This window comes from Hermetia illucens, chromosome 4 (assembly GCF_905115235.1).
Source record: "Hermetia illucens chromosome 4, iHerIll2.2.curated.20191125, whole genome shotgun sequence".
Taxonomy (NCBI): Eukaryota; Metazoa; Arthropoda; class Insecta; order Diptera; family Stratiomyidae; genus Hermetia; species Hermetia illucens.
Window position 1 is genome coordinate 125,752,124 of NC_051852.1, and position 20,017 is coordinate 125,772,140.

At 42.8% G+C, this 20,017-nt stretch overlaps 1 protein-coding gene across 2 annotated transcripts in view; it reads left to right on the forward strand.

Moving 5' to 3' along the window:
* Positions 1 to 1,199: 1,199 nt before the first annotated feature.
* Positions 1,200 to 20,017, forward strand: part of LOC119656070 (branchpoint-bridging protein) — a 189,789-nt gene continuing 170,971 nt past the window's right edge. For both annotated transcript variants that reach the window (XM_038062349.1, XM_038062350.1), the window contains exon 1: positions 1,200 to 1,289. In XM_038062349.1, coding sequence (XP_037918277.1) covers positions 1,217 to 1,289 — 73 coding nt within the window. In that variant the 5' untranslated portion in view covers positions 1,200 to 1,216. The remainder of the gene's footprint in view (positions 1,290 to 20,017) is intronic.

Genomic DNA, 20,017 nt, shown 5'->3' on the forward strand with positions numbered 1-20,017 from the left:
ATAATATAATACACAATTTTGGAAAGTTTAAAAAAACAAACTATTATTAACAAACAAGAATTTGTCGCACTCTAGGACGAGTATGACGTCATCATCGTATAAAGTAACCTGATATGAACGTCGGAGTTTGGAATTTCGGGACACATCAAGGAAACTTTTTGGTATGTACAAATGGAAAAACGTGTATAGGGAATTTTCCATAGAAGATGGAAACAAATCGTTTATAGCCGAAGCGTCCAGCTTCCGGTATTCTGAGTGTTTTTTTTTTAAATTTTGACAGGACGTGGTAACACATCTTATTAATTTTCAAGAACCGCTTCTAAGTTTTATCCCTTTTATTATTGTTATTTGTTACTGTCAAATCTAAACATCTGCCGAACTTTCCTTGAAGTTTCTTGGGGTACCTCTGCCCAATGGCTTGACAATAGTCAACCTGGGTGGATCTTAAGATAAACGCGCCTTCTTCTCATTAGGTATACAAAATACAGAACACCTTCTAAACCTCATCAGCAAAAAGACTAACGGTCCATGATTTATATAGTTTACCGCTCCACAGATGATACCAAATCATCACATGTAATAAAGGAGCTGAATTAAATGTAACAAAAACTAGAAGGCCTGGTTATGACCAGAAGCCAACCACACCTACGGTTTTTTAAATTGCGAAGAGGGCAATTTTCCCCACTTTCATTCATTAATAAAATTTCCTTTACGCTCATTACTTTTTAGCTAGTCGTCCTTTGACTACACAGAAGAATCGATTGCCAATTAATACATAAATACAAAAAAAAGTACAGGAACCCAGGAAATTGTTTCCCACTAATTGATAGCCAACATGCACGCATCAAATAAATTGTCAGCAATCTAGAATTTAATTGCGTCCTCCGAATATCCTTCCACCATCAATACGCCACCATAACTTACCTGAAGCCCATTAGAATTTTTCCGCCATTTAAATCACCCATTGTTACCGATCATTTTATTACTTTGCAGGTGATTATTATCGACAAGGATATTCCCATAAAGCTGAATCATTCAGTAATAGCAGGAGGTGAGCCAGCTAGAAGGAAATACGATAGCAACCAGCGACAACAAATATATCGACCACACAACTTATAATCGGCAAGAGCTGCCCATAAAAGCTTCTGGGGACAAAAAAAAATTCATTGCATCGCACATCATCATCATAGAAAAACGCTATCCTGGCCACGTACCCATGGACGGGATATCGAAAAACATGGTCGGCCAACAACAAGAAGAACGCTCTTCACGCAACAGTGGCTCCGCTGGTAAGTATCTCATTCCTCCATTTACAAACTGACCTCGCCGTCATTGTTTCCCGAATGGTCTCCAGTTACATGGTCGGAAGCAAGGATGCTGTGATAGTATCGACGGGACGAGGAGAGTTTTACAATGTCACCTCAAACTACCAACTTCTTGGCACCACACATTCAATAATATCGGAAATCGGACCATTAAACATGAGGACTTGATTGGTGTAGACTAAAAGTCTGTAAATTACTTCCAACGACACATCGTCCAAAGAATTATTGCTGGAGGAAATGACTGTGAGGAAACTAGTTCCTGTAAGTCCATAAATAATTCGTCTCCCGAAGGGCTTTAACATCTTCCTTATGAACACAACATGGTTCCAAGCAAGGATGCGTGTTCATTCAGAAAGAAGTATCGCTTCTCCTCCTACGCTTGCATTAAAATAGAACCCTACCTGCTCCCATCTGATTTAATGGCCATGGACGTAAATTACAAATGGATAGGATATTGTACACTGAAGCGAAAATTAATGGAGGAGGTTCTCAACATTTGAGCTACAAAAGAGTTCACCTAACTTCACTCTGTGTGGTATCTTCTTCCCGTTTTATGGCAACGCCACTATGCTTTTCGCCGCCATTACACTGTACACAATTACGATAATTGCACGTCGTATTTACGTCGTTATAACATTTTCAGGGCAAAATAGGGAATCAGCAGACAACATAGAAACAAATATGTGCTGAATGTGTTGATACTGCAAAAAAGAATGCGGGCAATTAGCAAATGCGGCAAAGAGCAACCCGCAACAAGTTTTTCTGCAACAATATGAACATTTTTTAGATCCTAGAGGACAGAAATTTAAATCGTTTTCAGCTCAACATTTTACCCATTGTAAAGGGAATTATGGCTAATTTAGACATCAGCTAGCCAAATTGTCGACAAGTACCTAATTGGTTTTAGTTCCAATCAACATGTAACGCTTTTGCAATCATTGTTTCCTGTTTAAAATTGATTAAAATTTGTAGGCGGTGTCCTTTGTTAGGAAAATTGCAGACATGGCCCCACATTGGGCGCCGAAAAATAAATGACAAAAAAGGCCTAGAACTGAGGTTAAATGAAAACCTAACACATCCATCCTCCTATATATTGTCTCTCTTGTTTTTTTGCAATTTCCATCCATACCACCCCCTATGCCTACCCGAAAAAATGAAGTTCTGTTAGCTCCGCATCGATCAAGTAATGTCAAGTAACTTCCAATTCGGGAATGGAAATTCAGCGTCTCCTGGATAACTAGATCCTGAGTTCATCTAGACTGACCGAGAGCAAAATGGAGCATTTGCATGCCTCGATGCTAGCCAGGCTCGCGAGTGTAGGGTAACCAGCTGAACATGTCGGTTTTTCTTGAATAATCACAAAAACACTCACCGTATCTAAACTACAGGTGCAACAAAGATTTGACCCGAAGCAGGAACTTTTCCCACGGACGAGCGGGATTATGAGTTTGAAAGTTGAAACGCGGAGTTGAAACACCTAAACCTAACGTTGAACGAAGGATAGACGATCCACAACGGATCACACCCATTGATATAGCCTCAGATGGCGTTGAAACTTGGTCTTCGTCGGGTCCCCATCCAACCGTGGCGTTCATGGAACTAGATTATTCGAAGATGTCTTAAATTCCTAAAAATAATATTTCTTCGAAATTTGTACAACAAACAAACAAAAATTTCTTAAATTGTAGTACCCACGGCTTCATGTCGTGCAAATTCTTCGATTTCTTCATTCTCTGGTGCCGAACCTCTTCGGAAATTCATTTAATTGTAGGAAACATTTCACCTTTTCCTCATACACTCCATTTTCAATTATTTCCATCATCCCATCTCCATTCTCCGAATCCCATCCTGGCTTAATAAAAATGATAAACCAACATCATTTAGATTAGTCAATTTAATCGGGTGCGGTGGTCGAGGTGGCCATTACTTGCACAACATTAAGTGTAATGATAATAAAACTAAAGCCATAGACTCCACCAAGGAGTGTACAAGAGGAGTGCGTTATTTTGTTTCTAATATTTGAAAATGCTATTGATATGCCCATGCCAGCATGCAGTTATATGCATTTCACTTTGCCGCTAAATATCGACAATGGGCAAATATTTATTTTTGTATTACTGTGAAGCTGCAAATGCACATCTCAATAAAAGGTATAAGGGCGGCCTGAAATTATCGCTATGACGGCCGAACTCAATGAAACAGGCACTACCCTGTTACTAACAACCGGTGATCTGACCAGAACTAGGAGATTAAAGTATTTTACAATAAAGCTCTCAGTCAATGGTGAAGTGCTCTATGGTATTACTTGAGGTAAGCAATTTTTAGTTAATCATTCGAAGCAGGGAGAAAGGAGTTTTTGTTTTTTTGCCAGACGAACTGGATATGGGAGTTTTGAGAGTTACAAGTTCAAGTGTAGTCATGATTTATTCTTCTTCGGTTGTAGAAGTGGCGATCGGTAGAATCGAGTGGAATTCGACGCATTTGGAATTGCATTCGCGTAGCAGCGAGTCTGTGGTGATGTTTTTTGTGAGATTATTGCGAATGCTTGGATAATTTAAGCAAGGACCCGCTTTCTCAGAAAGCAATTTGAGAGTCAGCCAGCAATAATCGTATTTCGAGACTGGCGCTGACACTTCGAACTATGAAAACGTAGCCGGATTTGATTGTGTTGTTGGTGCGTGATTTGCAAATGTCAGGCAAACTGACGGGAATTTTTCGGCGCTCTTTCGGATGCCCTCTTAGCGATATATCCTGGTTTACCTTTCATCCTCTGTAGGGACTTTCCTTCCATTAAATGGCCAGATTCCCCGGTCTACCTATCCATCCTAATAATTTGACCCCTTCGCACTTAGCTCTGATCGCATTTATGAATTCATATTCCGCCCTCCAATTCAATGACAATAGCCATATTCTCGACTTCATATTGGCCAACATTGCTGACAATCAGCTCCTTACATTTCCTAACGGTTCGCCTTACCTTAAAATTGATGCTGACCATCCACCTCTGGAAGTTTATTTCCATGTTAATTGATCCGACATATTGCCGCTTCGCAAGGCACCCAAATTCAACTTTCACAAGGCTGATTTCGGAACCCTGAATGATTTTCGACTGAAGTGGTCGGTTAGAAATTTTTTCTTCCAACCAGCCTGTTTTAGTATTTCATGATTTTTGGAAAATCTTCCTTGTTTCCTTCCCGTCTCTCATCCTAATCTGGACAAATACCCTGCCTGATTTACTGTGGAGGTCTTTAATACTCTTCGTGAGATTCATGTTTCTCGTCTGAGGTTCCAATATTCTGGTAATATGGAAGACAGGACAAAGTTTATAACCCTACTTTCTTCTGCAAAATTTCTGATAAAAAATGCACATTCCCAATATTTAAATAGCATCGAAGATATTTTTTTTGAGAATTGTGGGGTCCTAAGTCCGCATCAACTTAACGCTGGACCGGACGAAATGGGGAGTAACTTACTCCCTCTTTTTTTGGTCTACAGACCATTGGCGTAGGGCTTGCATTCAAACTTTTCAAAAATGTCAGGCGATGACGGCTTTACGGTTTCTTACCAGGGCAGAGGCAAATCGTTGCGAAAAAGCAGCATGGGTTTCAACACGGTCGTTAAAGTGCGACCAATTTCTTAGAATTCATCAGCTTTGTTGCAAAGCCTCTAAATACAAGGAACGATGTTCATACAATATATGGTGACGTCTCTAAAGGTTTCAATCCCATTAACCACTTCCTGGTCAAAAGATAGTATAGGTCCCAGGGCAAAATGTAGACTGGTACCCACGCTGGAGCATAAAACCTGGGAAACGCTGAACCCACACCAACCAAACCCTATCTCCACATCCAAGTGGTGACTCTTTCTCAACGAGAAGGCGCAGACGGAGAAGGATGAAGGCGAGATTTCCGCTTTTCAAAACGGGACTGACAACCCTACACCGAAAACTAAAGTTACGAAGCCACGGAAGGAACCTCAGACAGAATGGATTTTACAATGACGAACCCCGGCAACGAAAACGGAACAACGATTTGCACATTTCCTCATGGAACGTGCATTCCCTGTACAGACCGAATGCTACCCCCCCCCCCCCCTCAATATAAGGCTGATATAAGAGGATTGCATTGCAAAGACCGGTTTCGTGCAAAAGGGTAACTACACCATCGCGGCCATTGAGTAAACCACGTGCTCGGAGTAGGTTTCTTAGTCAGCCAAAAGATGAAACCTGCTGTTATCGGCTTTGAAAGTACAGGCGAAAGGCTATGCACTCTGCGTTTCCGAAATATAACCCACATAAACGTTCACGCCCCTACAGAAAAGACTGCAGAGTCCGAGAGGGATACCTTCTACGAGGCAGTTGAGCGGACCCTCCCAGCCTGTCCCAAGTATGATATCAAAATCATACTTGGAGATTTCAACAGTCAAGTAGGGATGAAGCCCGTATTCAGGTGATACATCGGCTCCCACAGCTTGCATAGGGATATAAATGGCAATGGACTGCAGATTATTCAGTAAGCAGTATCGCCCGAAAGCGCTCCACAAATATACCTGGGCCTCTCCAAACGGGACCACTTTCAACCAAATCAACCACGAGCTGATTGAAAGCTTCCATCTCTCAGGTTTGATGAATGTCAGAACAGACGGCGGACAAATATTGCCACCAGAAATTTGCTTAGAAACCATAAATCGCCAGGAACCGATGGAATTACAGCCGAATAGGTTAAATATGAAGGCGACCAACTAAACCAAGCGGCTCATCAAATAATGCCCAAGGCGTGGGACAACGAATCAATGCCTGACGACTGGTAACGAGATATTATCTGTCTCATACATAAAAAGGGGGATATAACGCAGTGCAGCAATTATAGAAGTATCACGTTGCTGAGTACCATCTATAAGATATTCTCCACTATCTTGCTAGGCCGGATAGCCCCATACGCCCAGAACATCATTAGCCCACATCATAGAGGCTTCACTCCAGGCAAATCAGCAACAGATCATATTTTCTCTGCAGAAAGTAATAGTAAAACTGTTGGAATATGCCCATCAGTTGAACCATTTTTTCATCAACTTTAAAGCCGCCTAGGATAGCATAGCCTGGGTAGAACTGCATACGGCCATAAGAGAATTTGGTATCCCGTCGAAATTGACAAGACTGATTAGGCTGACCCTGGCCAATGTGTGAAGCCATATAAAAGCAGCAGGATCACTCCCGAGACCATTCAAAATCAACAACGGTCTAAGACAAGGGAATGCCCAATCATGTGTCCTCACTAAATTAATAATAATAATAACCGTTTGCGCAACAATCCAAATAGATCAGGACCTTGAAGTGTGTTAGATCACTTCATTCAAGACCATAACAGTACACTACAAGATGCCCTATAGGATGCAATGTGGTCAGTATTGCCCTCTCCCGGGACTATTTACCCTGATTTGACTCAGGTACTCATTCACAGCTGAGTCGACTGGTATCCTACGTCAAATCACGGTAGAAATTCCACTTCCACTAGTGAGATTTGAACTGCGACTTCCCGTAGGACAGCCTTTTGCTCTAACAACTCAGCTATCCGAATGCCTCTTTAAATTGGCCCTGGAAAAAAATTGAATCGGGATGTAAATACAAGTCAAGCCCACCCAACTACTGGCTACTGACATTATCGCAAGAACAACCCGAGATCTAGAGTCTACTTTCATCCTACTCGATCTGCCGCGAGATCTCGGGCTACATATTAATGAAGGCAAGACGAAGGACATGGTAGCAACGTCAGCGCCAAAAGACCAACAACATCGAATCGCACTGGTCAAACGAAAACAATAAAGATAAGAGACTACAACTTTTAGACCGTTGAGGAAGAGAGGAGAATATCTAGGATCGAAAATCATAACAGATAACAACTATTACGACGAAATCTGCGCACCGTTGTTGGCAGCCAACAGAGGTAATCAGCTTACAAAAACTATTTTGCTCGGAACGTCTCACCATAGACAAGGTCAAAGCTCTTACTGCACAAGACAATGATCTTGTCAGTCCTTATATATTCCTCGGAAACCTGGATTCTTAATACCGCGGGCCGCGTTCGAAAGAAGAATCCTCCGAAGAATTTTTGGCCCCTACATTAGGATGGACGCAGTACATAACGACCAAATCTATTTGCGATACCACAACCATCCGATTGTGGATAAAATCCGGCTCAACAGGTTGCAATGAGCGGGTCACTTAATCCTTATGGATGAGGATAATCCAGCCCAGAAAGTCTACGAGGGCATTATCTATGGTAGAAAAAAAGGCAGACCCTGCCTAAGATTGAGCGATTGCGTAGGTCAGGACGCCAGACAGTTTTTAGGGATATTGAAGTGTTGAACCTCGGCGTAAAACCGGATACCGGATAGTTTTCCAATGACCTTTAATAGGTAAATGGCATCTACTTACTCTCTCATTAAATCAACAACAACAAGGACAAATAACTGTGAGTTTGGACAGCCAAGAATTTGTCGATACCCGTCCCCACCATATCATCCCGATAAAATCTCGAATGAACATCTTCGTCAGCATGCGGATTAGATATAGATGAATGTGTTGCTGAAAAGACAGGAGTAGCAGTGAATAGGTTACGCGTTAAGAAAGGACGACGACTCCATTGCCTGCGTCATGCTGTTTAATCCAATATAGCCGAATATCCCGCGTGTAGGACGCCACTAAACTTAACAATGGAGGGAGAGAACAAACTTCTCGAAAAGCCTTGGGTGGGAGCTGAAGTCCAAGGGGATTATAGAAACCACATGTTACCCTGTCATTAGCGCAAAACTGGTATGTTCATACGGACTTTATGGTAAATTTTGAACTCAGACGGGACTTTTTTGAACCTTTCCTTTGCTCAATGGAAACTTTTAAGAACAACAAGGATGTACGATGCAGGACAATAAGCTAAGACACTTTGAAGTCTTTCTCATAATCGGGAAGGTTCTCTATACAAAAGTTGGTCAGTTGCTGGCCCTTGGTATCACTGAGGAGTTCCGAAACGTTTGGTCTTCGTTGGTTACCCCAGTTGTAAAGCCTGCCAAACAGGTTCACTGCGAGCACGTGACATTACCAACATTCTTGTTAGAGATAATTCTGCGTTACTTGCGTTCACGAACGATACTTTCAGTTATCTCTTTAAATTTAGATTTATTAATAATAAAGATTTGAAAAACGCGGTCCAGTAAGTATTGTTTAATAAAGCGTTCAAAACAAGGCTCGGTACTCAATACCTCAGGTGATGGGGTGGGGGGTGTTCGTGCGACATTCAACTCTTTTAATATAATCGGAGCAAATATGAAAGGTCTACCTGGTTTTTGTTAAAATTTGATGTCCCATGAAGTCCTCTAGAGAATTCTCCTATAGGTAAGGGAGATCTCGGACCTCTCAAGTCAAATATAGATATCTGCGATTACTTCCTACTTTAATTTCAGAAATCATTACTAATATGCAGCGACCTGTGACCCAGTGTCATAACCAAATATTCGCCCAACCCCCTCTACAAAATATGTCTTTGCTTTTTCATATCGAATTTCAATTGGGGTCGGCCATAACTTCAAAGCGAATACGTTATAAAATTTCAAAGTGTGTCCCAAAATATTTAATTAGCGGTTAAAACCATCAGCAACAATAAACTTTAATTAACTCGATATTAGCGAATTTCAGCCATGTTTTTTTCGTTTAGAGATTCACTTTTTGTAGGAGACCAAATGCCATAATTCACATATTACAGGAGCCACAGTTCAACCTCATCATATTTCATATTAATTTCTCTCGCGTGTGTATTCATCATTATTATTTGATAAATTTTAATTAATTTTCCTATTAAGGCATGATTTTGGATAAATATTTACATAAGCCGATATGATTTAAAATAAACATCAAAATCACAGGAATGTGTTTGCCGCCATGAAATAAAATGAAATAATTAGGGAAGGATGGGGGGGGGGGGGGGGGGGTACGGGACGGAATATGTCCCAAAAATGTCAACCATATTTGGCTGTTTCTTGGAAGCAATTACTTTATATTTCGAGTGAGGAATATTCCTAATAAAATATAAATAGAGAAGACGTTCTCGAAATTCTCATTCATTTTGTATAAATTAGAAAGCTCAATTTAAGATACTCCAGAATGACTTTCACAGAATTCAATGAATAGCGTTGAAAGAGGATAATTTGCGGACTTTATTTCAAACGCTGGTTAACACCGTAGGTTGTAGGCTAGGAAGAGGAGCGGAAATTAAAAGTTGGATGAGCTCAGAAGCCTGGAAAGTGTGAGTCTGCTGTAAAACGGAGGCTTTATTGCGGCGCATTATATATAGTGCTATTAAAAATGAAAAGATTTTTTCTAAAAACAAATTTAAATTTAAAATTTCAAAGAGGGTTGCGAAACATGTTATTCCTGAATATAAAAACCCTTCTCTGCAATAAGGTTTTAATAGATATAGAGGGATGATTTCTTTCGATCTTTACATCACTATTGAAACTCTTTCACTGGAATAGTCTTCAGCTGGTCGTTTAGATCTAATATTTTTGAGGGTCAGAAATGTCGTCCTTAAGGTAGGTTTTCAATTTTCCGAACACGCATGTGAAAAGGAGTCTGCATAGCCATAGCAGTGCCCTCACTTGCTAGAACCGAAACTTGAAGTGGTCATGCGACAATGCGAAGTGTCGTGATACCACACCCAGTCATCCATACTTCCAGTAGTCATCAATAGTAATAATGTGTCTCAAAGAACACCATTTACTATCGATTTACTTTCATCATCATCATCAACGGCGCAACAACCGGTATCCGGTCTAGGCCTGCCTTAATAAACAACTCCAGACATCCCGATTTTGCGCCGAGGTCCACCAATTCGATATCCCTAAAAGTTGGCTGGCGTCCTGGCCTACGCCATCGCTCCATCTCAGGCAGGATCGGCCTCGTCTTCTCTTTCTACCATAGATATTGCCCTTATAGACTTTCCGGGTGGGATCATCCTCATCCATACGGATTAAGTGACCCGCCCACCGTAACCGAGACGTTTCGAGCGGAACAGTTTTTGTAAGCTGAAATAGACTCTGTTGGCATCCAACAACCGTGCGCGGATTTCATCATCGTAGCTGTTATCGGTTGCGATTTTCGACCCTAGATAGGAGAAATTGTCAACGGTCTCAAAGTTGTATTCTCCTATCCTTTTTCTTCTTCGTGTTTGTGTTTGACCAGTGCGGTTTGATGTTGTTGGATGGTTCGTTTTCGGTGCTGACGTTGCCATCATATATTTTGTCTTGCCTTCATTGATGTGCAGCCCAAGATCTCGCGCCAATCATCGCCTGCTCGATCTGGATGAAGGCAGTTTGTATGTCTCGGGTGGTTCTTCCCATGATGTCGATATCGTCAGCATAGGCCAGTAGTTGGGTGGACTTGAAGAGGATCGTACCTCTTGCATTTACCTCAGCATCACGGATCACTTTCTCGAGGGCCAGGTTAAAGAGGACGCATGATAGGGCATCCCCTTGTCGTAGACCGTTGTTGATGTCGAATGGTCTTGAGAGTGATCCTGTTGCTTTTATCTCGCCTCGCGCATTGGTCAGGGTCAGCCTAGTCAGTCTTATTAATTTCGTTGGGATACCGAATTCTCTCATGGCCGTGTACAGTTTTACCCTGGCTATGCTATGATAGGCGACTTTAAAGTCGATGAATAAGTGGCGCAACTGTTCTCCATATTCCAACAGTTTTTCCATCGCTTGCCGCACGGAGAAAATCTGATCTGTCGCTGCTTTGCCTGGAGTGAAACCTCTCTGGTATGGGCCAATGATGTTTTGGGCGTATGGGGCTATCCGGCCTAACAAGATAGTGGAGAATATCTTATAGATGGTATTCAGTAACGTGATACCTCTATAATTGCTGCACTGTGTGATATCTCCCTTTTTTATGCATGAGACAGATAATGCCTCGTTGCCAATCGTCAGGCATTGATTTACTGTCCCATACCTTGAGCACAAGTTGGTGAACCACTTGGTGTAACTGGTCGCCTCGATATTTAACCAATTCGGCTGTAATTCCATCGGCTCCTGGCGGCTTATGATTTCTTAGCCGATGAATTGCACGGACTGTTTCTCCTAAACTTGGTGATGGCAGTATTTGTCCGTCGTCTTTAGTTGGCGGGTCCTCCAACTCGCCGATGTGCTGGTTGTTCCATAGCTCATCAAAGTACTCAACCCATCGCTCTAATATACTCATTCTGTCGAAAATCAGATTTCCCTCTTTGTCTCGGCAGGATGAGCATCGAGGGCTTCATCCTGCTGACTTGTTGGTAGAACTTCCGCGCCTGGTGCGGTTGCTCCCTGTACTTTTCTAGTTCACAGATTTGTCGGTTCTCCCAGGCTTCCTTTTTCCGTCTGTGAAGTCGCTTTTCCGCTCGACGGAGTTCGTGCCCGCGTTCTTTGAGAATGCAACATTACTCGGTATGCGGCATTCTTCCGTTCCGTTGCGAGCTTTCATTCGTCGTCAAATCGACTCCTTTTGCGGGTGGGGACAAGTATGTTTATGACCGTATCCATGATAACGTTCTTCAGGTGATTGTGAAGATCATTTGTTGATGCTTGATCTCAATTTTCCCTCTTATAGGTGACGCGGAAGACTGTGCTGTGGATGGCTTCAGTGTTCACTCTCACCTGATTGTCAGAGGCGATTCTAGGTAGTATTGTTATTCGAGCACGGAGCACCATGCCAACGAAATGGTGATCCGAGTCTATATTGCCCCCCTAAATGTTCTGACATTCACCAAGGCTGAGAGGTGGCGGCGTTCGATCAACACGTGGTCAATTTGGTCGAAAGTGGTCCCATCTGGAGAGGCCCACGTATGTTTGTGGACCGCTTTTCGCGCAAAGCAGGTACTTCCAACAAGCATTTCGTGTGACCCTGCTAATTGAATGATCCGCAATCTGTTATCATTTGTTTTTTCGTGTAAGCTATGGGAGCCAACGTATCGCCTGAATACGGGCTCGCTCCCTACTTGGCTGTTCCTCAAGTATGATACTAATATCATATCTGGGACAAGCTCCGAGGGTTCGTTCTATTGCCTCGTAGAAGGTATCCTTCTCCGACTTTGCAGTCTCCTCTGTAGGGGCGTGAACGTTAATGAGGCTTATATTTCTAAACTTGCCTCGCAAGCGCAGAGTGCATAGCCGTTCGCTTATGTTTTCAAAGCCGATAGCAGCAGGTTTCATTTTTTTGGCTGACTGAGAAACCTAATTCGAGCACATGTTTCACTGGATGACCGGTATAATATATGGTGTAGCCGCTCTTCTCCAGGAAACCGGTCCCTGTCCATCGCATCTTTTATCAGCCCTATATTGGGACAGGGTATCGGCTAGCTTAGATTTACTTTCGTTTGGGGAAAAGCATATTGACACCACCCTTGCACAAATTTTTCTCATGTTCAGTTTATTGGGGGAAACCAATGATTATCAACCGATAATCTGCAAGCACAAGATCCCGGATATTCTCATAAGTTCTTGAAAAGTTGAGTTAAAGTGAGTTAAAGTTTATTTGACGTCCTCCCTAGTTCCACATTCCATTAACGAATTTGCAAACTACGCTTTTTCAATTCTATTTTGGCACTACTCCATGTGCCAAAGAGGTATTAACGGAGAGCGGGAGAGAGTGGGTGCTCTTTCTATGATTTTCGTAGCCCGACACCTGATTTCGGTTTTCCCCGTATAAAAACGTTGTTTCTTTCTCACTGACACATTTTTTAACAAGCTTTACTTGTACCCTTTTTTAAGGTTTTGTCTGTCTGTCGCACCTATTATCTCAGAAGTAGTTGCTCCATTGGTACCAAATTTGGTGAAAAGGTAAGACCTGTGACCCCTTGTATGCAGTGAGAAACATAGTTCCACATAGAGTCTAGCGGGTGGAGGGGGTAAGGGGATTATATACAAAAAGGGCTATAACATTTTTTTTCCAAGGAAATAGTCATGTGGAGTATAAAATTAAGGGTCTCGATTAGTACTATCTGATATTAGTTTTGGCATTGGCTGCAAAGCAGAGGAGTGCGGAATCCAAGAAGGGTCGATTATTTTGAAGACCCATTCTTACAAACTACCAAACCCATATACCTGAAACAACAACAAACCATTGTGGCCTACACACATTCTATCTAGCCCTGAATATGCTCTCCATACCGATACCTGTTTATATAAAGTCAATAATGTTATACTACAATATTTTTTTGAGAATTGCGGGGTCCTAAATCCGCATCAACTTAATGCCAGACCGGACCAAATGGGGAGCAACTTACTTCTTCTTTTTTTGGTCCACGGACCCCTCGTTTAGGGCTTAGCACCTAAACTATCAACTAAACTAATATTTTGCAAGTTTGGGTGCTAAGCCGTAAACGAGGGGTCCGTGGACCAAAAAAAGAGGTAGTAAGTTGCTCCCCATTTGGTCTGGTCTGGCATCATGTTGATGCGGACTTAGGACCCCGAAATTCTAAAAAAAAGTATTTTCATAATTATATAAAGGAGCACTTAACATCTGCGAGCCGCTTCGGTCACGTTGCTCCCAGGGCGGGGGTGAGGCAGCGTCTGACGATTTGCCTCTGCCCTGGTAAGAAACCGTGAAGCCTAATATTATACTACCATATTTATTATTAGCATATTTTTTAGAAATAGATTGTGAACCCCCTTAAGTTATCCTCGTATCATCAACTGCAGTAATCTAGTCTATACTATACTATACTATTCGTGGAAATCGCACATTAGCGTTCGCTTTTGCATGGAAGTTACCACCAACAAATTTCAACACTGCTGACAAGCCCACTTAAATTCATCGCTACTAAATCGAAAGGATTAGCAAGCGTGGCTTTTACAGAAAACCGCGACTGGTACTTCACGTGAGAGGGACAGTAAAATTGTGTATACACTCCACCATTACACTACACGCCACATCTCTCCGCTATCAGCTGAAACCGCGCAGGTTCACCGGAAAATCCCTGCACGTGATTCCGCCAATGATGTTACCGAGAGAACCTGACGAGACGTTTTTTGGACCACCCCCTGGTTCGGCAAAAGGAAATCCATTTGGGCCCGCCTAGGACGTAGCCCTTGAGAGAGAGAGATCACGTGGCTCCAGGACTGCGGAGTCGGTCCCAGTTTCGAAACCGCGTCCCTGAGCAGACGCAGCATGCTTGTGCCGCTTAACTGGTTTACGATGAGCCGCCGTTTCTCTCCATAGAGTAGGAGTAGTAAGTAACTAGGAGTTTGATCCGAAGAAAGGAAACTCCTTGAACTTGTATTTGGAGTTTGTCCTCAGGCTCTGAAACCTTATGTCGCCCTTCTACGTCTCGACGATTGCCATATAATCGAACGCAGCGGAGACAGCATCTCCGCAACGAAATTGCCTTTTCTAGACACGTGTTGGATGTCAGAAGTAAACTAGGTGATGAAGTTCCCTTGCCCGAATTGGCGAAGAGACGATTTGTCGGGCTTTTGTCCGAATGCGAACGTAAGGGGCTTGTGCTTCATGAACACAGTAAACGGCCCGCTCACAAGGGACAAACGGAACCATTTAATAGAAAGATATACGGTGAGAAGCTCAAAATCGTAGGCGCCGTAGTTACATTGGGTTGTTTCAAAAAGAAGACCAACGGTTGCGAAGTTTAATCCATCTGGCCGAGGAAATGCCAGAAGTGTAGCTTCAACCAGCTGTTGTTTGTCAGTCTCCTGAGGCCATCTAGGCGTTGGATGGCAGCAATCTCGCGAAAGTCATTCATTTTGGGCCCAGACAAGTAAGCTTTGAGAATCGCTTGGTGATGAGCAGCCTTTGGCAAGAAACGGCATTAGAAGTCTAGTATGCAGATCACCGTGGTTAGCAGGGTTTTTGATCGCTGCAACCTTATCTGGATTTGGTTGAATTCCGTCAGTGGTGACCTTTTGGCCGAGAAATTTCACCTGCCTTTGTAGGTTGAACATGCACGGCCTCAAGGAGACTTTGAAAAATGCACTTGCGATGGTCCAAATGCTCAGATTCGGAAGAAGGGGCGAGCAAAACAACATTCATGTAGACGAAACAAAAGTTTAGGTTTCGTAGAACAGAGTGAATGAATCTCGGCGCAGCGTTGCACAAGCCAAATGTCATCCTGATGAACTCGAAGCGTCTGACAGGTGTACAACTAACGATTTTCGGTATGTCTTCTGGAGCCGCAGAGATTTTATGATTAGCTTTGGCGAGATCCAAGGTCGTGCTGCACATTGTGATCAACTGGCACTGAGAAACTACTTTCTGTAATGATGTGTATAGTGACGCAGGAAGTCCGCGCCTAAAATAGGGGTGCTAATGCAAAACGAATCGCCACGAAAACGTTCGGCCCAATCTGAGTTTTACGTCCACCTGCCTGTAACCATAAGTGCGGATCAGAAAGGAGTTCACGGCAGCCAATCGTAAATTATGTGGTATTACTGTATTAAGACGGTGAACGGGGAGAACCGGCACCTCACCGCCCTTGTCAACCAGAGAGCAATGTCTGCTCAGAGGGTCGAAAATTGTCAGGTGACGTGATACTGCACTCCGGGTATCCGCCGCCGAGATACCCACCGAGCCTAGTTTTTTGCATTGAAATTGCATTCGGTTGTACATTCTGTCGCTTGAGCTTCGAATTTACAATCGTACCAGCGATGGTCGGGGCTGCTGAGGGTCCCACGGTGCGACTACCCAAATGCCTAATTTGGGAAGCACACCTCGACCGTGACTGCGATTGAGATCTACCGTTAAACACACAGTACTCAAAGTCGCTCTCCTCTGTTTTGCCAAATCCGAGTTCCACCATGATGCTAAACTCTTCTTTGTCGTCTTGAGTGGACAGCTTTCTTCTGAAGCTTCTCTCATGCTAGTTGTGTGTCTCCTCAATTCCAGCAATGAATTTGATGCGCCTCACAGGGATCGTTATTCGGGCGCTCAGTTATATTTTATACGTCGCTCAATCTGTCTTCCATGGTTTCCGAAATGGAGTGGGTGGTGGTGGATATATGACCCTTACGAAATCAATGCGTCTGTGATCTGAGAGTGTGATATCGTTTGATACTCTCTACTCTCCGACCAGAGCCGTGATGTCAGGGGATGCCATCGTGATGTCGATAACCTATCGCCTGATCACATTGAAGAAAGTGGGTTCATTACCCAAATTACCGATCTGCAAATCGGTTCCTACCCACTCCAGTGATCTCGATAATCTCGCGTTGATGTTGAAACTTCCCTAACATATGTGGTGATCGTTGACATCATATCCTGTTATTACCCCCATGCCTCTACTTTTGGCTTATTGGCATATTTTTAATTTTGTGTGGTTAGTTTAGCCGATGTGGTTTCGCCATCGCATAGGTCATTAACCAAATTAGCCTGGAAACCTTTTGAAACTACCATGCAGGAGCGGGGTTGATCGCGTCCTTTAGCATATAACAGGTCAGCATGTTGGAAGTTTAAGCCCCTGACTATCCCACCAACAACCCACGATTCTTGTATGATGTATGCTAATGTCTTGCAGCTATTGATCCGACGACTGATAATTGTAGTCGCCGCTTTATCATGCTGCAAATTTATTTGGGAAATATGGCACCTCATCTCCGTTTCAGATGAAGATGCCGAGGGTTACGCGTTCCCTTCAATGGTTTTGAGAGCCAACGCTTGTAGTGTAAGTGTAGCGCAGCCGGCAGCCCGGTTTTTCCCGAACCTTCTTAACATCGGGTTCAGGAACACCGATACTAAGGAAAGTTCCCGGCCTATCGCCTCTCTCTTCTGTTGTGCTGCCTAGCAGCATCCAGGTGCAGGTGTTGAGGTTATTCTGGACACCAAGTTGTTCTTGAACCTCAGCATCATTACGCTCTTCTTCTGGGAGTTAGAGAAAGCACTTTTTGAACGATGGCGACTCGAAGACCCTTTTCAGGGTTAGTCGTGCACCCTCCCACACATTGTTGAGGGAGGAGCAGTACTGCCTGAGTCACTCGTTCGTGTTTTCGTCGGCAAAGCTTAGCCGTAAGATTTTACGATATACACCTACCGACTCGAGGAGTTTAGGCTTAGCAGATGGCGCGATTTGCGCCTGAGGTCAGCAGTGCTGACAGAAGGTCCGTTAAGGACTGGGTCCCAATTAGATTGGCTCCCACTTGAGTAAGTGAAGAATCTGAGTCTATACTCAGATTCTCCATCGGTAAGCTTAGGGATGCCGCTTCACCCGGGGTTGGATCGTCACGATCGAGATTTAGTTTTAGTTTTTTAAAAACTTTTGTAATAAACTAAATAATAAATAAAAAACTTTTGTAATAACTTCTCAATCCCAAATTGAGAACTTTCCTAATCCCGATTGCTTTCCAATTTTTTATACGGCCGTGCAGTTAACTTACACATGATGTAGCTTCGCGTGTTACACACTTCACACAAGAGTGGTTGCATAATTGAGGAAATCAACACAAAATGATTTGAATGAAAAAATCGCTTGAAACTCGTGTATACTGTATCACGGTTGGAGCAGAAGAGACCGGTTGGTTTCCCATGCAGTCCCTCTGTGTACAACCAACGAAACTTTTTATCCGCTAGCTCTTCGCTCTTGTGGTGAGTTCTAAAAAGCCACAGAGAGCGCCGGCGGCGTCATCTATTCGCTCGCATCAACAACAATCAAATCAAAATGAATTTCGAATGTTTTTAATCCTGCTGCGCCACAGTTTTTTGTTTTTCTTTCAGTTTTATCGGGGAAAGTAAGTCGATCTCGGCAGAGCTCCTTTTTACCGAGACAAGGCTAGTTAAAACTGGGGGTTGCCGGGTACACAGGGGTCACCGTTTACAGTCACATCTTAACACCTGTGTGCTTGGCACGGTAATAAGACCTTGGCTTGGGGTTTTGATTACCGCTTAGTTTCATGTGTCACCTCTCGTTTTCTAGAGGATTTTCCTTACTGAGCTCCCTCACCACGACAAGGTATCTAATCATCGAGGAAGTCCTCTCAAAAAGTCGCCGGGGTAGCTCAAGCAGATTGCTAAGAAGTAACTGCGGTGGCTTATGATTGCAGCTTAGCCGAATGTGTTACCCAGTACTCTACCATTTTCACACTTATCATTCTCGGTTTACATTTTGGATGCCTGCGCCATGTGAACAAGGTACATCTGATCATACATATCCTGAAAAAAATGCATCGTTACACATCAATAGGTAAATATCCCTATCCTGGGAACCAACCTGACAAGCGAATTTTACTTCCTGATGCGCCACCCACATGGTAGCGAATCTGACCTTTTTCAACCCAGTCGGGGTTATGACCATTTTCGCATTTCTATTCTAGGCCAGAAAATCATTTCTTTAAATGATAACGAATGAAAACGAAACAAATGAAAACTTTTAAAAAATGGCGCCTGAAAAATGTACCTCCAAATCTATCAGAAAGCACGCAGTATTGTTATTTATTATCACTGAGCATGTCTAGGTCTACCGTTCATTACTTCATTGAAATGAATCCTTTCTGACAGTAATCTAACTAATATAACAAAAGCAACTATAAAAGACATTTAAAAGGAAAGGTGCGGAGACAATAGTCAAGTTTACCTGGGAAAAAGTAAAAATGAATAATCATCAGTGTCGTGTCATTCTACGACAAAACAAATTGTAAAATTCTCATCACCCAGTACCTCCCTTGTCTATGCGTAAAACATAAATCCACCTGACGTGTATAATGTAACATTTTTCAACATGATGCATACGCACAAAGCTACTAATCTCAAATTTCCTCCTCACCTTTGGACTTTCTCCCCACACCACCTAACGAGAATAATTAAATTTTATGCTTCGAGTAGAAATGTGTGAGCTTGAATACGAGGATGGAATCATTGTCTACCTGTCAACCTATCACATAACATCAACAGATGATACTAAAATGGCTACAGTAGCGGGTCGGATCCTTTGTATAGCACCGGACAATGTGAAACGAAAAATTTACCTCCGTTATAAACTTGACAAAGGGATGAAATCGAAAAACTTTCTACGGAATCATTCAATCCTGAAAATGCCGATAACCTCGACCGAAGTGCGGGAGAAAAGGTTATCGCAACTCAAACACTCCTGATCTGAAACCTCCTGTGGAATTGACCTCGTCATAGGCTCTACGATAAACCTACGCACATACCGAAACATCTTGGAAGCACTGTACTCAAAGCTACCTGCAGCATACGTCTCCCAAGATATTTCACTTTCGCTGCTAACCTGGAAACTTCAGAAAATGCTTGAGGGTCCTCCAGTCGCCGTGTGTATAAAAGCTATTCCATGTCATTAGGAGCATATGCTTCATAACATGAGACTGACAGCCAGGCAGTTAGGCAGCTCGTGTGTGATCCTTGGGAAATTTCTCCGTAAGATACATGGCTCTGAGGAATGTCGAAAAACAACCCAATGTACCATCAGCTGTCCTTATTATCCACGTCTGCTAACAGTCGCCCGGGGATATACTCAGTTCTATTGAATTCCACAGTTTCATTGACTAGAAGATGAGAAGGAAAATTTTGTCTTATTTTCTCTGTTGAACTTTACCCTTTACAGGGGATAATACCAAGTGGAGGGGGAAAGCTCTTAGGCTTAGTCGATTTGAAAGAAATTCATAATTTCTTTCCGAAAAATTTCCATTTGTCAAGAAGTGAATGCTTTTCT